This window comes from Salvelinus namaycush, chromosome 9 (genome assembly GCF_016432855.1).
Source record: "Salvelinus namaycush isolate Seneca chromosome 9, SaNama_1.0, whole genome shotgun sequence".
In the NCBI taxonomy this organism is placed as follows: domain Eukaryota; kingdom Metazoa; phylum Chordata; class Actinopteri; order Salmoniformes; family Salmonidae; genus Salvelinus; species Salvelinus namaycush.
In genome coordinates, this window is record NC_052315.1 from 35,561,442 (window position 1) to 35,582,924 (window position 21,483).

General features: G+C 42.1%; 1 protein-coding gene across 1 annotated transcript in view; it reads right to left on the minus strand.

The window, feature by feature from the left end:
• Positions 1-20,644, minus strand: part of LOC120054016 (serine/threonine-protein kinase WNK1-like) — a 63,010-nt gene extending 42,366 nt beyond the window's left edge. The window contains exons 1-2 of the mRNA XM_039001371.1: positions 20,535-20,644; positions 14,022-15,233 (exon numbers count right to left, since the gene is read on the minus strand). Of these exons, the coding sequence (XP_038857299.1) occupies positions 14,022-14,765 (744 nt within the window). The 5' untranslated portion in view covers positions 14,766-15,233; positions 20,535-20,644. The remainder of the gene's footprint in view (positions 1-14,021; positions 15,234-20,534) is intronic.
• Between the last annotated feature and the right edge of the window lie 839 nt (positions 20,645-21,483).

Sequence of the window (21,483 nt, forward strand, 5' to 3'; positions counted from 1 at the left end):
CAGTGTGGGGGGGGTGGGGGATGTTGTCATAGGTGTACCGACCTCGGGCTTGCAGCCATAAGAGGTTTTAACATACTTCTTTCCGAAATAAATAGTATAGTTTGATTACATTTTAGGGTATCTGAGGAGTAAATAGAAACGTATTTTGACTTGTTGAAACAAAGTTTAGGGGTAGATTTTCGGATTCCTTTCTCTGAAAGTTGAACGAGTGGATTACTCATATCGATGTCACCAACTAAACTGACTTTTTGGGATGTAAAGAAGGATTTTATCTAACAAAACGACACTACATGTTATAGCTGGGACCCTTTGGATGACAAATCAGAGGAAGATTTTCAAAAAGTGAATATTTAATCGTTATATGTGAATGTATGAAACCTGTGCCGGTGGAAAAATATTTTGATGTGGGGTGCCGTCCTCAAACAATCGCATGGCGTGTTCTCGCTGTAATAGCTACTGTAAATCGGACAGTGCAGTTAGATTAACAAGAATTTAAGCTTTCAGTTGATATAAGACACTTATATGTACCTAAATGTTTAAAATCCATAATATTCACGATTATTTATTTGAATTACGCGCCCTCCAGTTTCACCGGAAGTTGTCCCGCTAGCGGGACCCCGATCCTTTTAACCGAGCAGTGAGTCAAGAAGCAGTGCGGGGGGGGGGGGGGGGGGGGGGGGGGGGGGGGGCGCAGTGGTCTAAGGCACTGCTGTGCCACCAGAGACTCTGGGTTTGAGCCCAGGCTCTGTCGCAGCCGGCCGCGACCGGGAGGTCCATGGGGTGACACACAATTGGCCCAGAGTCGTCCGGGTTAGGGCGGGTTTGGCCAGCAGGGATATCCTTGTCTCATCGCGCACTAGCGACTCGTGTGGCGGGCTGGGCGCAGTGCACGCTGACCAGGTCGCCAGGTGTACAGTGTTTCCTCCGATACATTGGTGCGGCTGGCTTCCGGGTTGGATGTGCGTTGTGTCAAGAAGCAGTGCGGCTAGGTTGGGTTGTGTTTCGGGGGACGCATGGCTCTCGACCTTCGCCTCTCCCGAGTCCGTATAGGAGTTGCAGCGATGGGTCAAGACAGTAACTACCAATTGGATATCACGAAATTGGTGAGAAAAAGGGGAAAAATTACAAAAAGAGTAAACAAATTTTAAAAAGATAGCTGTGGATTATTTCAAATCACAAGTTTGTAGGTCTATGCCTATTTGAGAAAGCCACAACTAAATAATTGTGGGCGTCAGCAAAAAGCATCTAAAATGTGTAAAGATAATGTGTCTTGAGTATCATTTAAAATGTTGAGACAAGAAGGGCAGGTGTGTGGCGAAGAAAGGCGAGTCGCTCCACAGAACAATTCTTGCGCATTTACGGTTTCATTGAGTATGGTTACATGCACACAATGCAATTATATTAAAACTATAGTTCCTCACAGTAAACCATTTGAAAAATCTTTCCAACAATCTCCCCCTTGATAATCACCAATCCTCAGTGTGAAAGAGCAATGAAAGTTATAGGTCTACTGCTGCATTGGCCTATAGGCTATGAGTTCCAAGCGCTCAATTATTGTGGATAGTCAGATTAATATAACAGTTCTATTAAAACGTTTACATGCTTTGCAAAAATAACGATTTCCCTAATAATCCTGTTTACAAGGACACATCTGAAATCAGGCTACCTGATTACACTCAGATAAACGCAGATAATCGGCCATCAAAATAAACGTTCTACCACAGTGACCATGTTATTTTTGGGAAGCCTATTTTATTCTGAGTTCGGACATATATAAAGTTAGTTTGTGAAAACAACTTGTAAGACACATGCATTCAGTTGTTCCGAACTCAGGGAGGCTCGCTCAGCTGGTGCTAGCACATGCGCAGACCAAATACGCCGCTGGAACATCGATTTAAGTGTTTACATTAGAGGTCGACCGATTAATCGGAATGGCCGATTAATTAGGGCCGATTTCAAGTTTTCATAACAATCGGAAATCGGTAATTTTGAACGCCGATTTTGCAGATTTATTATAAAAAAAATATTGTTACACCTTTATTTAACTAAGCAAGTCAGTTAAGAACACATTCTTATTTTCAATGATGGCCTAGGAACGGTGGGTTAACTGCCTCGTTCAGGGGCAGAACGACAGATTTTTACCTTGTCAACTCAGGGATTCAATCTTGCAACCTTACGGTTAACTAGTCCAACGCTCTAACCATCTGCCTCACGAGGAGCCCGCCTGTTATGCCAATGCAGTAAGAAGCCAAGGTAAGTTGCTAGCTAGCATTAAACTTATCTTATAAAAAACAATCAATCAATCATAATCACTAGTTATAACTACACATGGTTAATGATATTACTAGTTTATCTAGTGTGTCCTGCGTTGCATATAATCGATGCAGTGCGCATTCGCAAAAAAGGACTGTTGTTGCTCCAACGTGTACCTAACCATCAATGCCTTTCTTAAAATCAATACACAGAAGTATATATGTTTAAACCTGCATATTTAGCTAAAACAAATCCAGGTTAGCAGGCAATATTAACCAGGTGAAATTGTGTCACGTCTCTTGCGTTCATTGCACGCAGTCAGGGTATATGCAACAGTTTGGGCCGCCTGGCTCATTGCGAACTAATTTTACGTAATTATGACATAACATTGAAGGTTGTGCAATGTTAGAGGAATATTTAGACTGATGGATGCCACCCGTTAGATAAAATACGGAACGGTTCCGTATTTCACTGAAAGAATAAATGTTTTGTTTTCGAGATGATAGTTTCCGGATTCGACCATATTAATGACCTAAGGCTCGTATTTCTGTGTGTTATTATGTTATAATTAAGTCTATGATTTGAGCGATGGTGGGCACCAGCAGGCTCGTAAGCATTCATTCAAACAGCACTTTCGTGCGTTTTGCCAGCAGCTCTGCTGTTTATGAATTCAAACCTATCAACTCCCGAGATTAGGCTGGTGTAACCGATGTGAAATGGCTAGATAGTTAGCGGGGTGCGAGCTAATAGCTTTTCAAACGTCACTCGCTCTGAGACTTGGAGTGGTTGTTCCCTTTGCTCTGCATGGGTAACGCTGCTTCGAGGGTGGCTGTTGTCGATATGTTCCTGGTTCGAGCCCAGGTAGCGGCGAGGAGAGGGATGGAAGCTATACTGTTACACTGGCAATACTAAAGTGCCTATAAGAACATCCAATAGTCAAAGGTATATGAAATACAAATCGTATAGAGAGAAATAGTCCTAGAATTCCTAGAATAACTACAACCTAAAACTTCTTACATGGGAATATTGAAGACTCATGTTAAAAGGAACCACCAGCTTTCATATGTTCTCATGTTCTGAGCAAGGAACGTAAACGTTAGCTTTCTTACATGGCACATATTGCACTTTTACTTTCTTCTCCAACACTTTGTTTTTGCATTATTTAAACCAAATTGAACATGTTTCATTATTTATTTGAGGCTAAATTGATTTTATTGATGTATTATATTAAGTTAAAATAAGTGTTCATTCAGTATTGTTGTAATTGTCATTATTACAAATAAAATAATTGTTTTTTTTTTTTTAAATTGAATTTTCTTTATTTATATATATATATATATATATTTTTTTTTTAAATCGGCCGATTAATCGGTATCGGCTTTTTTTGGTCCTCCAATAATCGGTATCGGTGTTGAAAAATCATAAATCGGTCGACCTCTAGTTTACATGTCTTAATTATTTGAAAGATTGCTCAGAAAACCAAGTGTTTTAATAGGCGTAAGTTTACTTAGATTTTTACCGTATGCCAATTAAGATAAGAGAATGGTGTTTACATGACTATTGCATTATGTGAATGGAGGCGGGCTTCAATTACCAGTAGAGAAATAAAAATAGTAGCTCTTTTTAATCATGCACCAAAACTGTGATTGCATTTAGAATTGTTGTGCAATGAATGGGCTTATAAAAGCTAAATGTTTTAGTCCAACAGCAACCAGCTGAGGAGCTGCAGGAGAAATCCAGCTCAAAAAAGGCTCTGTATGCTGTGCTTATGTGATAGTTGTGCTGGATAAATAAGTTACATGATGACTAACGAAAAACACAGCCTAATGTAACTCAACTAAACTAAATAAATGAACCCATAGACTGATACTCATGACTGTCAAATGCATTTCTAACTGGTATTTCCATCTATTTTTTTTCTCCTGATCATTTTGGCCTTTATTTATCAGCTTTTCATTCATCTGTATTATTATTGCCGGTTATGTTTATTGTATAATGAGATCTTAGTCCTATCACTATGATCATTGATATTCTAAATAAGCTATCCCTTTCTTTCTGTGCCCCCAAATGATAGATATACTGGTAAAGTTACCAGATAGATGGAAAAAAATCTACCAGCCACTCAGAATACTTACCAGTCATAATAACATCAAAAACTACTCTGTTTAGTTTTTCCAGGTTCACTCAAAATCTATTATTTTTTTAATAAAAAAATAAAATAAAATGATGTTCCAAGTCCATAACAATGATTAAAACCACATCAGGAGACCACTTTTGAGGCCAGGGGAAGAAAATAAAATATATTTGATGGTACTTGGCATCGCTAACTGGCTACACAAAGTGGTAGACAGGCATTCCCATACAGTTCTCTTCAGAAAGTTACAAGAAATACAAATCGCTGGTGCATTCTTTACAATATGAAAGAATCTGACCTCGCTTTTTTCTCTAGGGCACTCAAACAATTGCACAGTGAAGCCTATCATTACAACAATTATTATCTGGGTGATTTTTCCCCCCCTGGTCACACTGGTGCTCCCAAAATAAAATGTTAGGTCCCACAGCAAAATATCTAGGAGCACCTAATAGAGCCCTGGTGATACCTGTCCTCTGTGACCCGTCTTCACACACCGGCTTTGTCTGCAGCTGGGAGGCTGGAAAGCCTGTCTGGTCGAGTCTAGGCTGTGAGGGAAGAGATGGGCCTCGGTGTACATGGGGTTGGGGTGGGTGGTGTATAACCTAGACTATGTCTGGGGAATAAAGCCTTGTGCTTGAGTTTTACTGATCATGGGACAGCTTTAATAACCGTGTGAGGGGATTTCAGCTCCTCCCAGCATAGTGCCTACTAGGGTTGGGTGGTATTGACTTTTGTAACTTCATACCATTCCTGTACCATACCAGGGTATACGGTATTACCACACAATGGGCAATATTTAATTCAAAAAACATATATATATTTTTTGACGCACAAAACAAATTTAGGCAGCGGGGATCTTGATCCAGGGGGGATTGTCTTTTCTGTAGCCAAGAAGCTTGATCTTGCAAGCTAGCAAGTTAGCAAACCAAATGCATAGCTGGAGCCCTGAGCTGGAGATCATTTATTTGGCAGACCTTAGATAGTTAACTTATACTTCTCAGCAATGGGGTAGCACACACCACTTTATGTTTGTGACAAATATTTGACATGTAGAGTTCGAGAGGGAGCATAAAATAAAGAAAAGGCAAGAATATATCCTGAGGCAATAGAAAATAAAATGTGCAGCTTGATTGGTTATACGCTTTATGTCTGAATCCTGGGGAGATATTAGTCACATGCCACTGTCAGCATCATCTCTGTAGAATGGATGGAGTGTGGAAGGAGAGAGAGAAGGGACTAAGTGGAGGGGGAGGAGGAGATAGACGATGGATATATAGAGAGCTGAAGAAACAGGCCTTGGCAGGCCAGCCTGCTGCGCTTCACACAGGAGATTAGAAATTCATCAGTCAGGAATCTGACCCATTTTAAATTCACAAAAGCAATGAGCTCAGGGGTTGGACTGAGCATGTGCAGAATTCTCTCTCCGGGCTGAGTGAGGAGGAAGGGCTGTGATAGCAGCATCTCCACGTTCTTGGTGTGTGTGGGATCTGTGATTGTTATGACAGGCTCAGAGTGTCAATATAAAGACAGTGCATTCGGAAAGCATTCAGACCCCTTGACTTTTCTCACTTTGCTAAATTACAGCCTTATTCTAAAATGGATTAAATGTGTTTTTCCTCATCAAGCTTTACACAATACCCCATGACAAAGCAAAAACAGGTTTTAAAGAAAATTTGGAAAAATGTCAAGAAGGACAACCATCTCTGCAGCACTCCACCAATCATGCCTTTATGGTAGAGTGGCCAAACAGAAGCCATTTCTCAGTAAAAGGCACAACAGCCCACTTGGAGTTTGCCAAAAGGCACCAAAAGACTCTCAGACCATGAGAAACAAGATTCTCTGGTCTGATGAAACCAACATAGAACTCGTCGGCCTGAATGCCAAGCGTCACGTCTGGAGGAAACCTGGCACCATATCTACGGTGAAGCACGGTGGTGTCAGCATCACGCTGTGGGGATGTTTTTCAGCGGCAGGGACTGGGAGACTAGTCAGGATCGAGGCAAAGATGAAGGGAGCAAAGTAATGAGAGATCCTTGAAGAAAACCTGCTCCAGAGCACCCAGGACCTCAGACTGGGGCGAAGGTTCACAGGACAAAGACCCTAAGCACACAGCCAAGACAATGCAGGAGTGGCTTCGGGACAAGTCTCTGAATGTCCTTGAGTGGTCCAGCCAGAGCCCGGGACTTGAACCCGATCGAACATCCCTGGAAAGACCTGAAAACCATCCAACCTGAGAGCTTGAGAGGATCTGCAGAGAATAATGTGAGAAATTCGCCAAATACAGCTGTGCCAAGTTTGTAGCATCATACCCAAGAAGACACCAGGCTGTAATCGCTGCCAAAGGTGCTTCAACAAAGTACTGAGTAAAAAGGCTGAATACTTATTTAAATGCAATATCTGTTTTTAATAAATGTTTGCTTTGTCATTATGGGGTAGTGTGTGTAGATAGATTAAATCGTTTTTTTCCCATCATATTTTTGAATAAGGCTGTAACATAACAAAATGTGGAAAGTCAAGGGGTCTGAATACTTTCCGAATGCACTGTATATGGTCTTTTTTTTTTTTTATACAGGGTAAAGTTGATAATTTCATAACCAACCTTCGTGAATTCTCATCCGAGTGGAGAAGCGTCTGATGTGGAGCAGAAAGTTTATTTATTTATTTATTCTGCATTAACGCGAGACACATTACTAGCTAACACTTTTAAAATCGGCAAAAATGACAAATTAGTGGGTGATTTTCTTCAACTTTAAGTTGTAATTTAACATCATGACTTTCAAGACAAAACATGCAACACAGCTCTGTGTGACTGTACGAGTAAAGGATAAACACATTGTGAAACACTTGTCATACCAATACCACAATGAGGAAGGACACATTCTTTACACAAAATGAGGAAGTGTGGGGCCACTCTAGCGCCCTTCCTCTGACCAGAAAGAATCCAAACAATTAAAAGGGAAAAGGCAACGCCGTTTCTTAAAAAGGGAAAAAAGCTGTGGCTGTGACTCAGGAGACTGAATCAGGGAGGAAATCACTCTGGGTGTGGGCCACGAGATTCTACTGGAACGTGAACAGTCACCGGTGTTGTGGTGGCATAGACCCATGTAGTAGGGAGTGAATGTAATTAGTCATTTCCGGTCACAACTTGCAGACTTGTTTACGTGCTGCTGCGCGTTTTGTTGCCAACCTTACTTGACTACCTGACAACTTTACGGTTTTTACTTTTTAATTACCGTTTATATTTTTAGTTTTCCCCTCACTCAACTTTTTCACTCCGGACGTTTTATCTGGACATGGTTCGTCAGGACTTCCAACAGCCGAAGCTAAGTAGTAACATTAACATGATGCCTTCTAATTGCAGTCGCTGTACTCATAATATACAGGAGAACGATCGCCTTACGGCGAGGATAGCTGTGCTGCAAGCCCAGCTTCAGACGCAATCGTTAGGCAAGGGTTATTTCAGTGTAGGAAAGGATGAAACAGCGTTGGTGCCACCAGTAAGTACAGATAGTAGTATAAATCCCCTCACACAGTCCCCGCAGCCAGACAACTTTCTCATGGCTTCTGGAGGGAAATGCTGTAGGAATGCTCAACCGGTGTCGCTCATTCAGCCAACAGAATTTCAACCGGTTCTCCCCATTAAGCAGCGAGTCGGAGTCAGAGGCCGAGCCTTCTCTGGTCTCTACTCCTCCCGTTACGGGGTCTGAGACGCCGAAGCCTCCCACCATTAGCTCTGACAAATTGAAAACCCTAGTCATTGGCGACTCCATTACCCGCAGTATTAGACTTAAAACGAATCATCCAGCGATCATACACTGTTTACCAGGGGGCAGGGCTACCGACGTTAAGGCTAATCTGAAGATGGTGCTGGCTAAAGCTAAAACTGGCGAGTGTAGAGATATTGTTATCGACGTCGGCACCAACGATGTTAGGATGAAACAGTCAGAGGTCCCCAAGCGCAACATAGCTTCAGTGTGTAAATCAGCTAGAAAGATGTGTCGGCATCGAGTAATTGTCTCTGGCCCCCTCCCAGTTAGGAGGAGTGATGACCTCTACAGCAGAGTCTCACAACTCAATTGCTGGTTGAAAACTGTTTTCTGCCCCTCCCAAAAGATAGAATTTGTAGATAATTGGCCCTCTTTCTGGGACTCACCCACAAACAGGACCAAGCCTGTCCTGTTGAGGAGTGCCGGACTCCATCCTAGCTGGAGGGGTGCTCTCATCTTATCTACGAACATAGACAGGGCTCTAACTCCCCTAGCTCCACAATGAAATAGGGTGCAGGCCAGGCAGCAGGCTGTTAGCCAGCCTGCCAGCTTAGTGGACTCTGCCACTAGCACAGTCAGTGTAGTCAGCTCAGCTATCCCCATTGAGACCGTGTCTGTGCCTCGACCTAGGTTGGGCAAAACTAAACATGGCGGTGTTCGCCTTAGCAATCTCACTAGAATAAAGACATCCTCCATTCCTGCCATTATTGAAAGAGATCGTGATACCTCACATCTCAAAATAGGGCTACTTAATGTTAGACCCTCACTTCAAAGGCAGTTATAGTCAATGAACTAATCACTGATCATAATCTTGATGTGATTGGCCTGACTGAAACATGGCTTAAGCCTGATGAATTTACTGTGTTAAATGAGGCCTCACCTCCTGGTTACACTAGTGACCATATCCCCCGTGCATCCCGCAAAGGCGGAGGTGTTGCTAACATTTACGACAGCAAATTTCAATGTACAAAAAAAAAAAAAAGACGTTTTCGTCTTTTGAGCTTCTAGTCATGAAATCTATGCAGCCTACCCAATCACTTTTTATAGCTACTGTTTACAGGCCTCCTGGGCCATATACAGCGTTCCTCACTGAGTTCCCTGAATTCCTATCGGACCTTGTAGTCATAGCAAATAATATTCACATTTTTGGTGACTTTAATATTCACATGGAAAAGTCCACAGACCCACTCCAAAAGGCTTTCGGAGCCATCCTCGACTCAGTGGGTTTAGTCCAACATGTCTCTGGACCTACTCACTGCCACAGTCATACTCTGGACCTAGTTTTGTCCCATGGAATAAATGTTGTGGATCTTAATGTTTTTCCTCATAACCCTGGACTATCGGACCACCATTTTATTACGTGTGCAATCGCAACAAATAATCTGCTCAGACCCCAACCGAGGAGCATCAAAAGTCGTGCTATAAATTCTCAGACAACCCAAAGTTTCCTTGATGCCCTTCCAGACTCCCTCTGCCTACCCAAGGATGTCAGAGGACAAATAAGTTAACCACCTAACTGAGGAACTCAATTTAACCTTGCGCAATACCCTAGATGCAGTTGCACCCCTAAAAACTAAAAACATTTGTCATAAGCAACTAGCTCCCTGGTATACAGAAAATACCCGAGCTCTGAAGCAAGCTTCCAGAAAATTGGAACGGAAATGGCGCCACACCAAACTGGAAGTCTTCCGACTAGCTTGGAAAGATAGTTCCGTGCAGTATCGAAGAGCCCTCACTCGTGCTCGATCATCCTATTTTTCCAACTTAATTGAGGAAAATAAGAACAATCCAACATTTATTTTTGATACTGTCGCAAAGCTAACTAAAAAGCAGCATTCCCCAAGAGAGATGGCTTTCACTTCAGCAGTAATAAATTCATGAACTTCTTTGAGGAAAAGATCATGATCATTAGAAAGCAAATTACAAACTCCTCTTTAAATCTGCGTATTCCTCCAAAGCTCAGTTGTCCTGAGTCTGCACAACTCTGCCAGGACCTAGGATCGAGAGAGACACTTAAGTGTTTTAGTACTATATCTCTTGACACAATGATGAAAATAATCATGGCCTCTAAACCTTCAAGCTGCATACTGGACCCTATTCCAACTAAACTACTGAAAGAGCTGCTTCCTGTGCTTGGCCCTCCTATGTTGAACATAATAAATGGCTCTCTATCCACCGGATGTGTACCAAACTCACTAAAAGTGGCAGTAATAAAGCCTCTCTTGAAAAAGCCAAACCTTGACCCAGAAAATATAAAAAACTATCGGCCTATATCGAATCTTCCATTCCTCTCAAATTTTAGAAAAAGCTGTTGCACAGCAACTGAATGCCTTTCTGAAGACAAACAATGTATACGAAATGCTTCAGTCTGGTTTTAGACCTTATCATAGCACTGAGACTGCACTTGTGAAGGTGGTAAATGACCTATTAATGGCGTCAGACCGAGGCTCTGCATCTGTCCTCGTGCTCCTAGACCTTAGTGCTGCTTTTGATACCATCGATCACCACATTCTTTTGGAGAGATTGGAAACCCAAATTGGTCTACACGGACAAGTTCTGGCCTGGTTTAGATCTTATCTGTCGGAAAGATATCAATTTGTCTCTGTGAATGGTTTGTCCTCTGACAAATCAACTGAAAATTTCGGTGTTCCTCAAGGTTCCGTTTTACGACCACTATTTTTTCGCTATATATTTTACCTCTTGGGGATGTCATTCGAAAACATAATGTTAACTTTCACTGCTATGCATTTCAATGAAACATGGTGAAGCCCCAAAATTGCCCTCCCTAGAAGCCTGTGTTGCAGACATGGCTGCAAACTTTCTACTTTTAAACTCGGACAACACAGAGATGCTTGTTCTAGGTCCCATGAAACAAAGAGATCTTCTGTTGAATCTGACAATTAATCTTGATGGTTGTACAGTCGTCTCAAATAAAACTGTGAAGGACCTCGGCGTTACTCTGGACCCTGATCTCTCTTTTGACGAACATATCAAAACTGTTTCAAGGACAGCTTTTTTCCATCTACGTAACATTGCAAAAATCAGAAACTTTGTGTCCAAAAATGATGCAGAAAAATGTATCCATGCTTTTGTTACTTCTAGGTTAGACTACTGCAATGCTCTACTTTCCGGCTACCCGGATAAAGCACTAAATAAACTTCAGTTAGTGCTAAATACGGCTGATAGAATCCTGACTAGAACCAAAAAATTTGATCATATTACTCCAGTGCTAGCCTCCCTACACTGGCTTCCTGTTAAGGCAAGGGCTGATTTCAAGGTTTTACTGCTAACCTACAAAGCATTACATGGGCTTGCTCCTACCTATCTTTCCGATTTGGTCCTGCCGTACATACCTACACGTACGCTACGGTCACAAGACGCAGGCCTCCTTACAGTCCCTAGAATTTCTAAGCAAACAGCTGGAGGCAGGGCTTTCTCCTATAGAGCTCCATTTTTATGGAATGGTCTGCCTACCCATGTGAGAGACGCAGACTCGGTCTCAACCTTTAAGTCTTTACTGAAGACTCATATCTTCAGTAGGTCATATGATTGAGTGTAGTCTGGCCCAGGAGTGTGAAGGTGAACGGAAAGGCTCTGGAGCAACAAACCGCCCTTGCTGTCTCTGCCTGGCCGGTTCCCCTCTCTCCACTGGGATTCTCTGCCTCTAACCCTATTACATGTGCTGAGTCACTGGCTTACTGGTGCTCTTCCATGCCGTCCCTAAGAGGGGTGCGTCACTTGAGTGGGTTGAGTCGCTGACGTGGTCTTCCTGTCCGGGTTGGCGCCCCCCCTTGGGTTGTGCCGTGGCGGAGATCTTTGTGGGCTATACTCGGCCTTGTCTCAGGATGGTAAGTTGGTGGATGAAGATATCCCTCTAGTGGTGTGGGGGCTGTGCTTTGGCAAAGTGGGTGGGGCTATATCCTGCCTGTTTGGCCCTGTCCGGGGGTATCATTGGATGGGGCCACAGTGTCTCCTGACCCCTCCTGTCTCAGCCTCCAGTATTTATGCTGCAGTAGTTTGTGTCGGGGGGCTAGGGTCAGTCTGTTATATCTGGAGTATTTCTCCTGTCTTATCCGGTGTCCTGTGTGAATTTAAGTATGCTCTCTCTAATTCTCTCTTTCTCTCTCTCGGAGGACCTGAGCCCTAGGACCATGCCTCAGGACTACCTGGCATGATGACTCCTTGCTGTTCCCAGTCCACCTGCTCCAGTTTCAACTGTTCCGCCTGCGGCTATGGAACCCTGACCTGTTCACCGGACATGCTACCTGTCCCAGACCTGCTGTTTTCAACTCTCTAGAGACAGCAGGAGCGGTAGAGATACTCTCAATGATTTGCTATGAAAGGCCAACTGACATTTACTCCTGAGATGCTGACTTGTTGCACCCTCGACAACTACTGTAATTATTATTATTTGACCATGCTGGTCATTTATGAACATTTGAACATCTTGGCCATGTTCTGTTATAATCTCCACCCGGCACAGCCAGAAGAGGACTGGCCACCCCTCATAGCCTGGTTCCTCTCTAGGTTTCTTCCTAGGGTGTGGCCTTTCTAGGGAGTTTTTCCTAGCCACCGTGCTTCTACACCTGCATTGCTTGCTGTTTGGGGTTTTAGGCTTGGTTTCTGTACAGCACTTTGATATCAGCTGATGTAAGAAGGGCTATATAAATACATTTGATTTTAAATAAATACATTTGATGTAGTAGGTACTAAACGGTCAATAAGAACACATTGTCAAATTCCATTTCAAAAAGCTTTGCTGCATTGTGCACAAATGAAGATGACCCTTATATTCAGGAAGGGGTCCATCCTGATCGAAAATATATTGTTATCCCTAGGGACAACACCAGAATCACAATATTTTTTCCATGGCAAAAATGAAAACACAAAGCAGGCCATACTTTGGTCCTTTAAAAACCTTCGGTATGTAAAATAGTGTGCTATAGCCTGGAAAATAAATCCATTTGACTCTGGATGACAACATAATAACGTTTGTTTCCAACATTAGGGATGTTTTCCTAAACAAGTTAAATCCCCTGTGTTTTGTTTCCTTGTCACAACACTAACGAGTATCACAATATTTGTATTGTCCCAACCCTAGTCAGCTCTGTAACATTGCGGGCTAGATCTCAGAGAGGAAATGCCAGGAACTTGACTAATGAGATAAGGCCTATAATAAATACAAAGGTGAGGGTTTGGAAGAACAAAGGAGACATTGCACTAGTGTACTAAACTAATATCAGGAGGATTATTAGCAAATATTTTACAACAGATATTTGATACGGCTTTGTGATACAGAACGCGCATTGGCCATTGCGATTGCATAAGCCTCATTGGGCGGTAGGCTACAACTGCAAAGTTTTTTAGGATATTACATTTATTAATAGACGGCTACTAGCAGTGGGTATAATATTTAGAGTTGGCAATCTAGCTCATGTTTTTTAGTTTCCACTTACTCAGTTGGTGAATTATCCCCTAATAAATTAGCCTATGATATCAGTGCACATAAAGTCGCATGTAAATTTGCATCACCAGAGCATGGCAATCTGAAGGGGCATGCTCGGATGACTGTGACTGATTTAAAACACCTGAGGGTGTATCACCGGTGACACCCACAGTTAATGTCCAAATGCCCTGAATGTGACTCAGACCGCATGACAGTACCACAGTCACAGGAAGGAAAGATAGGTAGACTTATGGGCCTAGACCTCAGTAGTCATGAAGGGAGGGATTTGAGGATACAAGTTTATTAAATAGATAGTATTGAGATGCAGGTAGCTTAGTGGTTAGAGTGTTGGGCCAGTAAACGAAAGGCCTAGTTAAATAAAGTTTAAATAAATAAAAAATGAAAAAGCCCATGCTCTTACCTGCAGCTCACACCATGCCACCTCCACTGTGGTCTCTGTGTCCAGGCCCTTGTAGACAGTCTTGAAGGAACCACGTCCAATCTCAATGTCAAACTTCAGGAAACGCCCATCCGGCGACGTTCCCACCGCTTTCGTCTCTGCTTCCTCGATGTCATCCTGCACCTTTTTCTCTGCCTCTCTCTGTTCAGCCTCCACCCGGGCTTTCTCCTTCTCTTCCTCCCCCTCTTCCCTCTCCTTCACTTCACTGCCACTTCCAGGTTCTGTCGTTTGGCTTGGCGGTAGGGCAGCTAGACTGTTTGCTGGCTGAGTCACTACTGCATCCCCATCACAGATATCTTGTACTATGGCAGCCTTCTGCTCTACAGACACATCTACCTTCACTTCTCCTCCTTCGCTCTCCGTCACAGTCACACGGGGTGCAGGTCTTGGGGTAGGGGGTGGACCGGCAGGATGGGACACATCTTGCACGGGGGGTACAATGGGCGCAAAGATAGGGATTGTACTGGGTAAGGGGAGGTCAAGGGCGGTGGCATTGGAGTCACTGATGACGCTGCGGCGGAAGAATGGTCGATATTCGGCGGTGCAGCGATCGCGCTCCATGGTGTGGTGGCGGTGCCTCACCTCCACTGCCACCCTTTCACCAACAAGTGAGTCCGAGCCAGATCCGTTGTTTACGTTGCCATCACCACTCTTGGAAAGGGGAGCCAGGAACTTCACCATCTTGTCGTTGGGCTTTTCCGACATCCCACCACCCAACGCGAGAGTGAGCGGATACGATTCAACAGAGAAAAGAGAAGTCAAACTTCCTCCATACAGGCTTTGGAATGAAACAAATCTATCTGGTCAAAAAGAAAAAAAATGTTAAAAAAATGCCACTAAACAGGAGCTTGTTTTGCAGATCTCCCTCTCCTATTCCTAGCTGTGTGCTTGTTGCTTTAAAACAGTCTGCAGGTGTACAGGGCTCAGCGTCTGGATAGAGGGTGTTCTTTTGTAGATGGAAACGAACAGAACACAGTCACGGAACAGGAAAAGCTGATGCTGATACACAAGACCCTTTAGATCCACACCATCCATGCTGCAAGAAACCAGGTACAACCGCGATCCATCATAAGGAGCCACCAGGGCGGGGGAAAGAGCTAGACTCTGCTCCAAGCACTGAGCTTCACTGCAGGCAACGACAGGCCACACACTGCCAGCTGAGATCAAGTGTCACTGCAGGGGGAAAGAAGCAGGGAGAGATGAGATCAGTATTACAATAAAATTCAGGGGAGAAAGGGAAAACTGGTTTAAGGGCAGGCGAGGGGAGGGTTTGGTCAGAAAATCTAGAATTCCTGACTTATCAGGCCAAATTCCCTCAATGAGTGCAAAGAGAGGTTTGAGGAATGTCTGTTAAAAAAAAGTTGTTAAGAAGCAGTACATTAGAGTGAATATCTGTAGCTACCTTGTTGTGGTGGTCAAGTGGCAAACAGTTATCTCAAGCTTTACAGTACACAGCAGAGTAACAGTGATTCAACTAGGTAACTAAATATCACAATATTTACACATAATACGACAGTAGCTTCGTTGGCTTGTACGTTGTAGTCAACTGCATTCAACGCCGACCCAACAGCAGCTTTGAAACACTACAAGGTTTTATGCAACCCTCTGTCCTAGTTATGTCACACTGTTATGGGTCTAAACCACATTGATTAAACCCCCTAGAGTCGATTGACACACCTGTGCCTCACAAAGTGACGTCATTTTGAATATTGAATAGCTCCGTGTGTTTATGCTAGAGACTTACTGTTTCTTGTAGTGGCTGCAAATCAAGGCCCTCTTTCCGCCGATATAAAGTTTACGCCTATTCCATAACATGGGAGCTTGTGAAAGTGGCCTTTTTCTACAAGAGGATCCAGACAAGAAAATTATCACGAAACCGTCTGTAAAACCCGAACCGTCTGAGTTACAAACTAATATGTGACAGTGTCGGTTGTTTGGCTATACGACAACCACAAGCTTTACAACAGTCGTCTCAAATCTGTCACTGACGTCGTAATTTTGAGGTCATCTCACAAAACCGACTGTCCAGACCGAACCATCAGAGCTACACACCAATATCGAAAGGGGAGACTCACAAAGGTGTCGGTTGTTCTGCCTAGTGGTTAGAGCATTGGACTTGTAACTGAAAGGTTGCAAGATTGAATCCCCAGCTGACAAGGTAAAAATCTGTTGTTCTGCCCCTGAACAAGGCAGTTCCTAGGCCGTCATTGAAAATAAGAATTTGTTCTTAACTGACTTGCATGATAATGCACGGCCCCATGTTGCAAGGATCTGTATACAATTCCTGGAAGCTGAAAATGTCCCAGTTCTTCCATGGCCTGTATACTCAGCAGACATGTCATACTGTTGCGCATGTTTGGGATGCTCTGGATCGACGTGTATAACAGTGTGTTCCAGTTCCCGGCAATATCCAGCGACTTCGCATAGCCATTGAAGAGGAATGGGACAACATTCCACAGGCCACAATCAACAGCCTGATCAACTCTATGTGAAGATATGTCACGCTACATGAGGAAAATGGTGGTCACACCAGATACTGACTGGTTTTCTGATCCACTGACTGGATTTTTGTTGGTCACAAGGTATGTGACCAACAGATGCATGTTTGTATTCCCAGTCATGTGAAATCCATAGATTAGGGCCTAATGAATTAATTTCAATTGACCAATTTTCTGTATATGAACTGTAACTCTTTGAAATTGTTGCATGTTGCGTTTATATTTTTGTTGCATGTGAGATATATATACACAAACAAAATAACTGATTAAATATTGAATTTTGCATTTACTGCTATAGCCCATAGAAATGTATTGAGTAACACATTCATATTTGACAAAACATAAAGTAAATTAATCATTAGGAACAAGGTTTTGAAGTGAGATCTATATCTGAGAGGGAAAAGAACTGAGAAAAAATAAATGTACACCCATGTTTGGTCATATTATTTTTGGCACATTTTACCCCCAATGCATGTTTTACAGCCAGGTACTGGGCTACCTTCAGACCACTCCCCTGAAGATTACCTGCTGGCCACTAACAAGGATGTTAACAAATTTGTGCACAAAATTAGACCAACCTTTTGGTGCGTATTGAACATTTCTGGTATCTTTTATTTCAGCTCAAGAAATATGGGACAAACACGTTACGTTTTTATTTTTGTTCAGTATATATCTTTGTTATACCTACAGGGGTCCTAAAATCCAATGGCTAAATGATACATTTTATGACAATCTTTAAACAATTCTATATGCTAGCTTTGTAGATATTGCGGTCTAAGACCTACACGGCTTAATTTCTGAGCTTTGTAGAGAAAATCGTGTGATTCAATTCAGCACAACCTATTTGTGTATGTGCTACACGTATAAAAAAAAATGTGACATTGATGAGTCAGTTATCAATGTGAAATGCTTGACGTACATTTGTTAACATTTTCTAGCTAAATAGATAACATTAGCGACCAAATATACTCAACGCACAAACCGCAGAATTTCGCAACATCGCGAGACTTCCAGGAACGCTTGCGAAACAGACCTGGGTTCATAGTTTGATAAATCAATTAGAGAAGTGAAAGATTACTTCTTAGCTGTTCATTTTCTCGAACTCTAAAGTAACAACCTTGAGTATAGCTAACGTCATAACTAGTTGATCACGTTATTAATCCCAACCTCGTGAAAGTGAAATGTTTTAATTTCCCTAAAAGCAACTTGATATTGAAGGAGTGCCTTTGATTTTACAGCCTACATATGCGCAGTTCGGCGCGAGACGACCGTTACGCTTCGAACACACCGACTGCGTCATTGCGTTTCGATACACCAGAAGTACATTCATTTCCAATGGAACGCTGCATTTGCCTTGCAGCATTGCGTTGCAGAGGCAGTTGCAGTGCGTTCTGTGTGGTGCATACGTTCGATAAATCGAACGTATGCATCAAATTGTATGAGTGGACTTGACAGAAAGTAGCAAAATATGAATGTAGATTTTTTGTTGTTGCACACATTCAGTAAAAATTTGGGATTACATAAAAACAGTTTGATTGCATAATTTCTTTACATTTTGTATTTATTTATTTGCCAAGTATATTATTTATTCGATGACATCCTCAAATTAATTGTGAGAGCCTATAATATAATTTCCCTCCAATGCAGTTTTGGAGCGAAATGCAATAATAAATAGTCAAGATAGGCAGAGTAGGCTCTTTCAACAATGAGACCAACGTTGAGGAAGGTGGTCTTGATCGCGCTGTTGGGCCGGGACCAGCCCCGCCGAAAGCTAGCTAACGCTAACTAGCCACATCTAGCACAAGCTCACTACTAAACTGACCTGGCAATCCTACTATCGTGGACACTTGTCTCCAAGCAGCATTTTTTGTGTTTATGTCCCTGTAGCTGTCAGCAGTTGTGTCAAAAAGACACGGTTTTGAGGATATTGCGAAAATGATTCTCTCCTCCATGTCGGTGTGTTCGAAGCGTTACGCTTCGAACACACCGACTGCGTCATTGCATCACTGCTGCATAACATTTTGCGCAGCTAGGCAACTATACTGATGCAGGTACCTTTTGCAAATGGTTGCATGCGGTTGGACACATGGAGGAGAGAATCATTTTCGCAGTATCCTCAAAACCGTGTCTTTTTGACACAACTGCTGACAGCTACAGGGACATAAACACAAAAAATGCTGCTTGGAGACAAGTGTCCACGATAGTAGGATTGCCAGGTCAGTTTAGTAGTGAGCTTGTGCTAGATGTGGCTAGTTAGCGTTAGCTAGCTTTCGGCGGGGCTGGTCCCGGCCCAACAGCGCGATCAAGACCACCTTCCTCAACGTTGGTCTCATTGTTGAAAGAGCCTACTCTGCCTATCTTGACTATTTATTATTGCATTTCGCTCCAAAACTGCATTTTGGAGGGAAATTATATTATAGGCTCTCACAATTAATTTGAGGATGTCATCGAATAAATAATATACTTGGCAAATAAATAAATAAAAAATGTAAAGAAATTATGCAATCAAACTGTTTTTATGTAATCCCAAATTTTTACTGAATGTGTGCAAAAAAAAATCTACATTCATATTTTGCTACTTTCTGTCAAGTCCACTCATACAATTTGATGCATACGTTCGATTTATCGAACGTATGCACCACACAGAACGCACTGCAACTGCCTCTGCAACGCAATGCTGCAAGGCAAATGCAGCGTTCCATTGGAAATGAATGTACTTCTGGTGTATCGAAACGCAATGACGCAGTCGGTGTGTTCGAAGCGTTACACCTATTTATATGCATGAGTTTAGCGAGCCAACGTCGCCTGCAATCAAAGATGTTACAATTGCGATTGGAGATTTATATTGGATTAACAGTTTTAGCCTAACTTTTTTTTCTATTTTACCCTAAAATGACATACCCAAATCTAACTGCCTGTAGCAAGGATATGCATATTCTTGGTACCATTTGAAAGGAAACACTTTGAAGTTTGTGGAAATGGGAATTGAATGTAAGAGAACATAACACAATAGATATGGTAGAAGAAAATACAAAAAAATAAAAAAAAGTAAAAAAAAATAAAATCTGTATCTTCTTTCGACAAACGTTAGCTACTAGTTAGTTAGCTCACCATCATTCCATGGCGACTGCGCAGTTAGCTAGCTAGTATTATTAACTTACCTAAAAATTAGTGATAGAAATATAAAAAGTTTCTAAACCCAAAGGCGCAACATTGCAAGACCTCCGGGAATGCTTGAGAAACAGACCAATCAAACCAGAGAAGTGAACAATTCTTACTTGGTTGTTCATTTTCTCAAAATCTAAAGGCGCAATCTAGATTCAAGCAAATGTCTTAAGTGGTTTAACATGTTATTACTCCAACCTCGTGAAACTGAGAAACTGGCACGTTTTCATTTTCGTAAAAAAACAACTTTATATCACAGGAGTGCCTTTGAGTTGACAGCCTGCACATGCGTAGTTCGGCGCGAGACGACCGTTAGACCCGATGACGTGTTTCTACGCATGAGCTAAGGTAGCCAAGGTCCCCATGATATCGCCTACTAGTGTGATCGGAGAAGCAGTTTTAGCCTACCTTCACACTGTACTGTCTTTGGAAATATCTCATAGTTAACTAACTACTTTAAGTTATCGAGCTACGATGGTGCTTGGTGGCGACTAGCAACTTAACAGTTAGCTACCCCAACTTGATAAAATAACAATTGATTAACGTTTGTCAAATTACATTATCGTGAAATCGAAACGATAACTAACACAAAACAATAATAATACAAAGACAAAAAACGAACATGAGATTTGGCACTTGACTGTTTTAAATCTGTCTGATTCGCGTTGGCTAGCTGGAGCGAGAGTTCTTTGTTAGCCCATCTCCGCATAGAACATCGAAGGACAGTTCCGCGTTGCCAAAACTGCGATTTCTCTCCCGCTCATAGAATGCTAATAATAATAGAAATACTTTAATCGGTAGTTTCATTTACCGTTGTATGGTCAAGTTTCCATCCATAAGTAGCCATCAAGCTGTGAGAAAACTCTCCGAGACAACTCTCCGTTTGTTTACCCAAGAAGGTCCTTGCCAAAGGAGCCGGTTGGAGCCTTCCAAACACAAACAGGCAGCGTTGATTCTTCTTCTTTGGGTTTATTGGCGAACTACACGAAAATTGTCACCACCAACTGGACAGGGGTGAAAAATTCACTAAAGAAAAGTAAATTCCACTGTCTACAGCAAAGCTCAAATTAACATTATTCAACACAAACTACGAAAGAAAAAAAACTGTGTGTGTATATATATATATATATATGTGTGTGTGTGTGTGGGCCAGTGACATTTTTTAAAAATTGATTTCATTTTAAATTCAAGCTGTATCACAACAAAATGTGGAAAAAGTCAAAGGGTCTGAATACTTTCTGAAGGCACTGTACATCATTGGTACTGACTCGTGTGGTCCCATCCTGTCGAGCCTGAGCAGGGGATTTGAGGTTTCAAATGACTGAAGGAGCGGGAATATTTACAGTGTATTTACAGTATAATATGTACAGTGCCTTCAGAAACTATTCAGACCCTTTGACTTTTCCCACATTTTGTTGTGATACAGCTTGAATTTAAAATGAAATCCTTTTTTTTTTTTTTTTGTCACTGGACCATACACACACTATACCCCATAATGTCAACGTGGAATTATGTTTCTTTTACGAATTCATGAAAAGCTGAAATGTCTTTAGTCAATAAGTATTCAACCCCTTATCATTTTCATTTTATGTGACTTGCTAATCACATATTTACTCCTGAACGTATTTTGGCATGCCATAACATGCCAAAATACGTTCAGGAGTAAATATGTGATTAGCAAGTCACATAATCAGCTGAATGGACTCTATGTGTGCAATAATAGTGTTTAAAATGATTTTTTAATGACAACCTCATCTCTG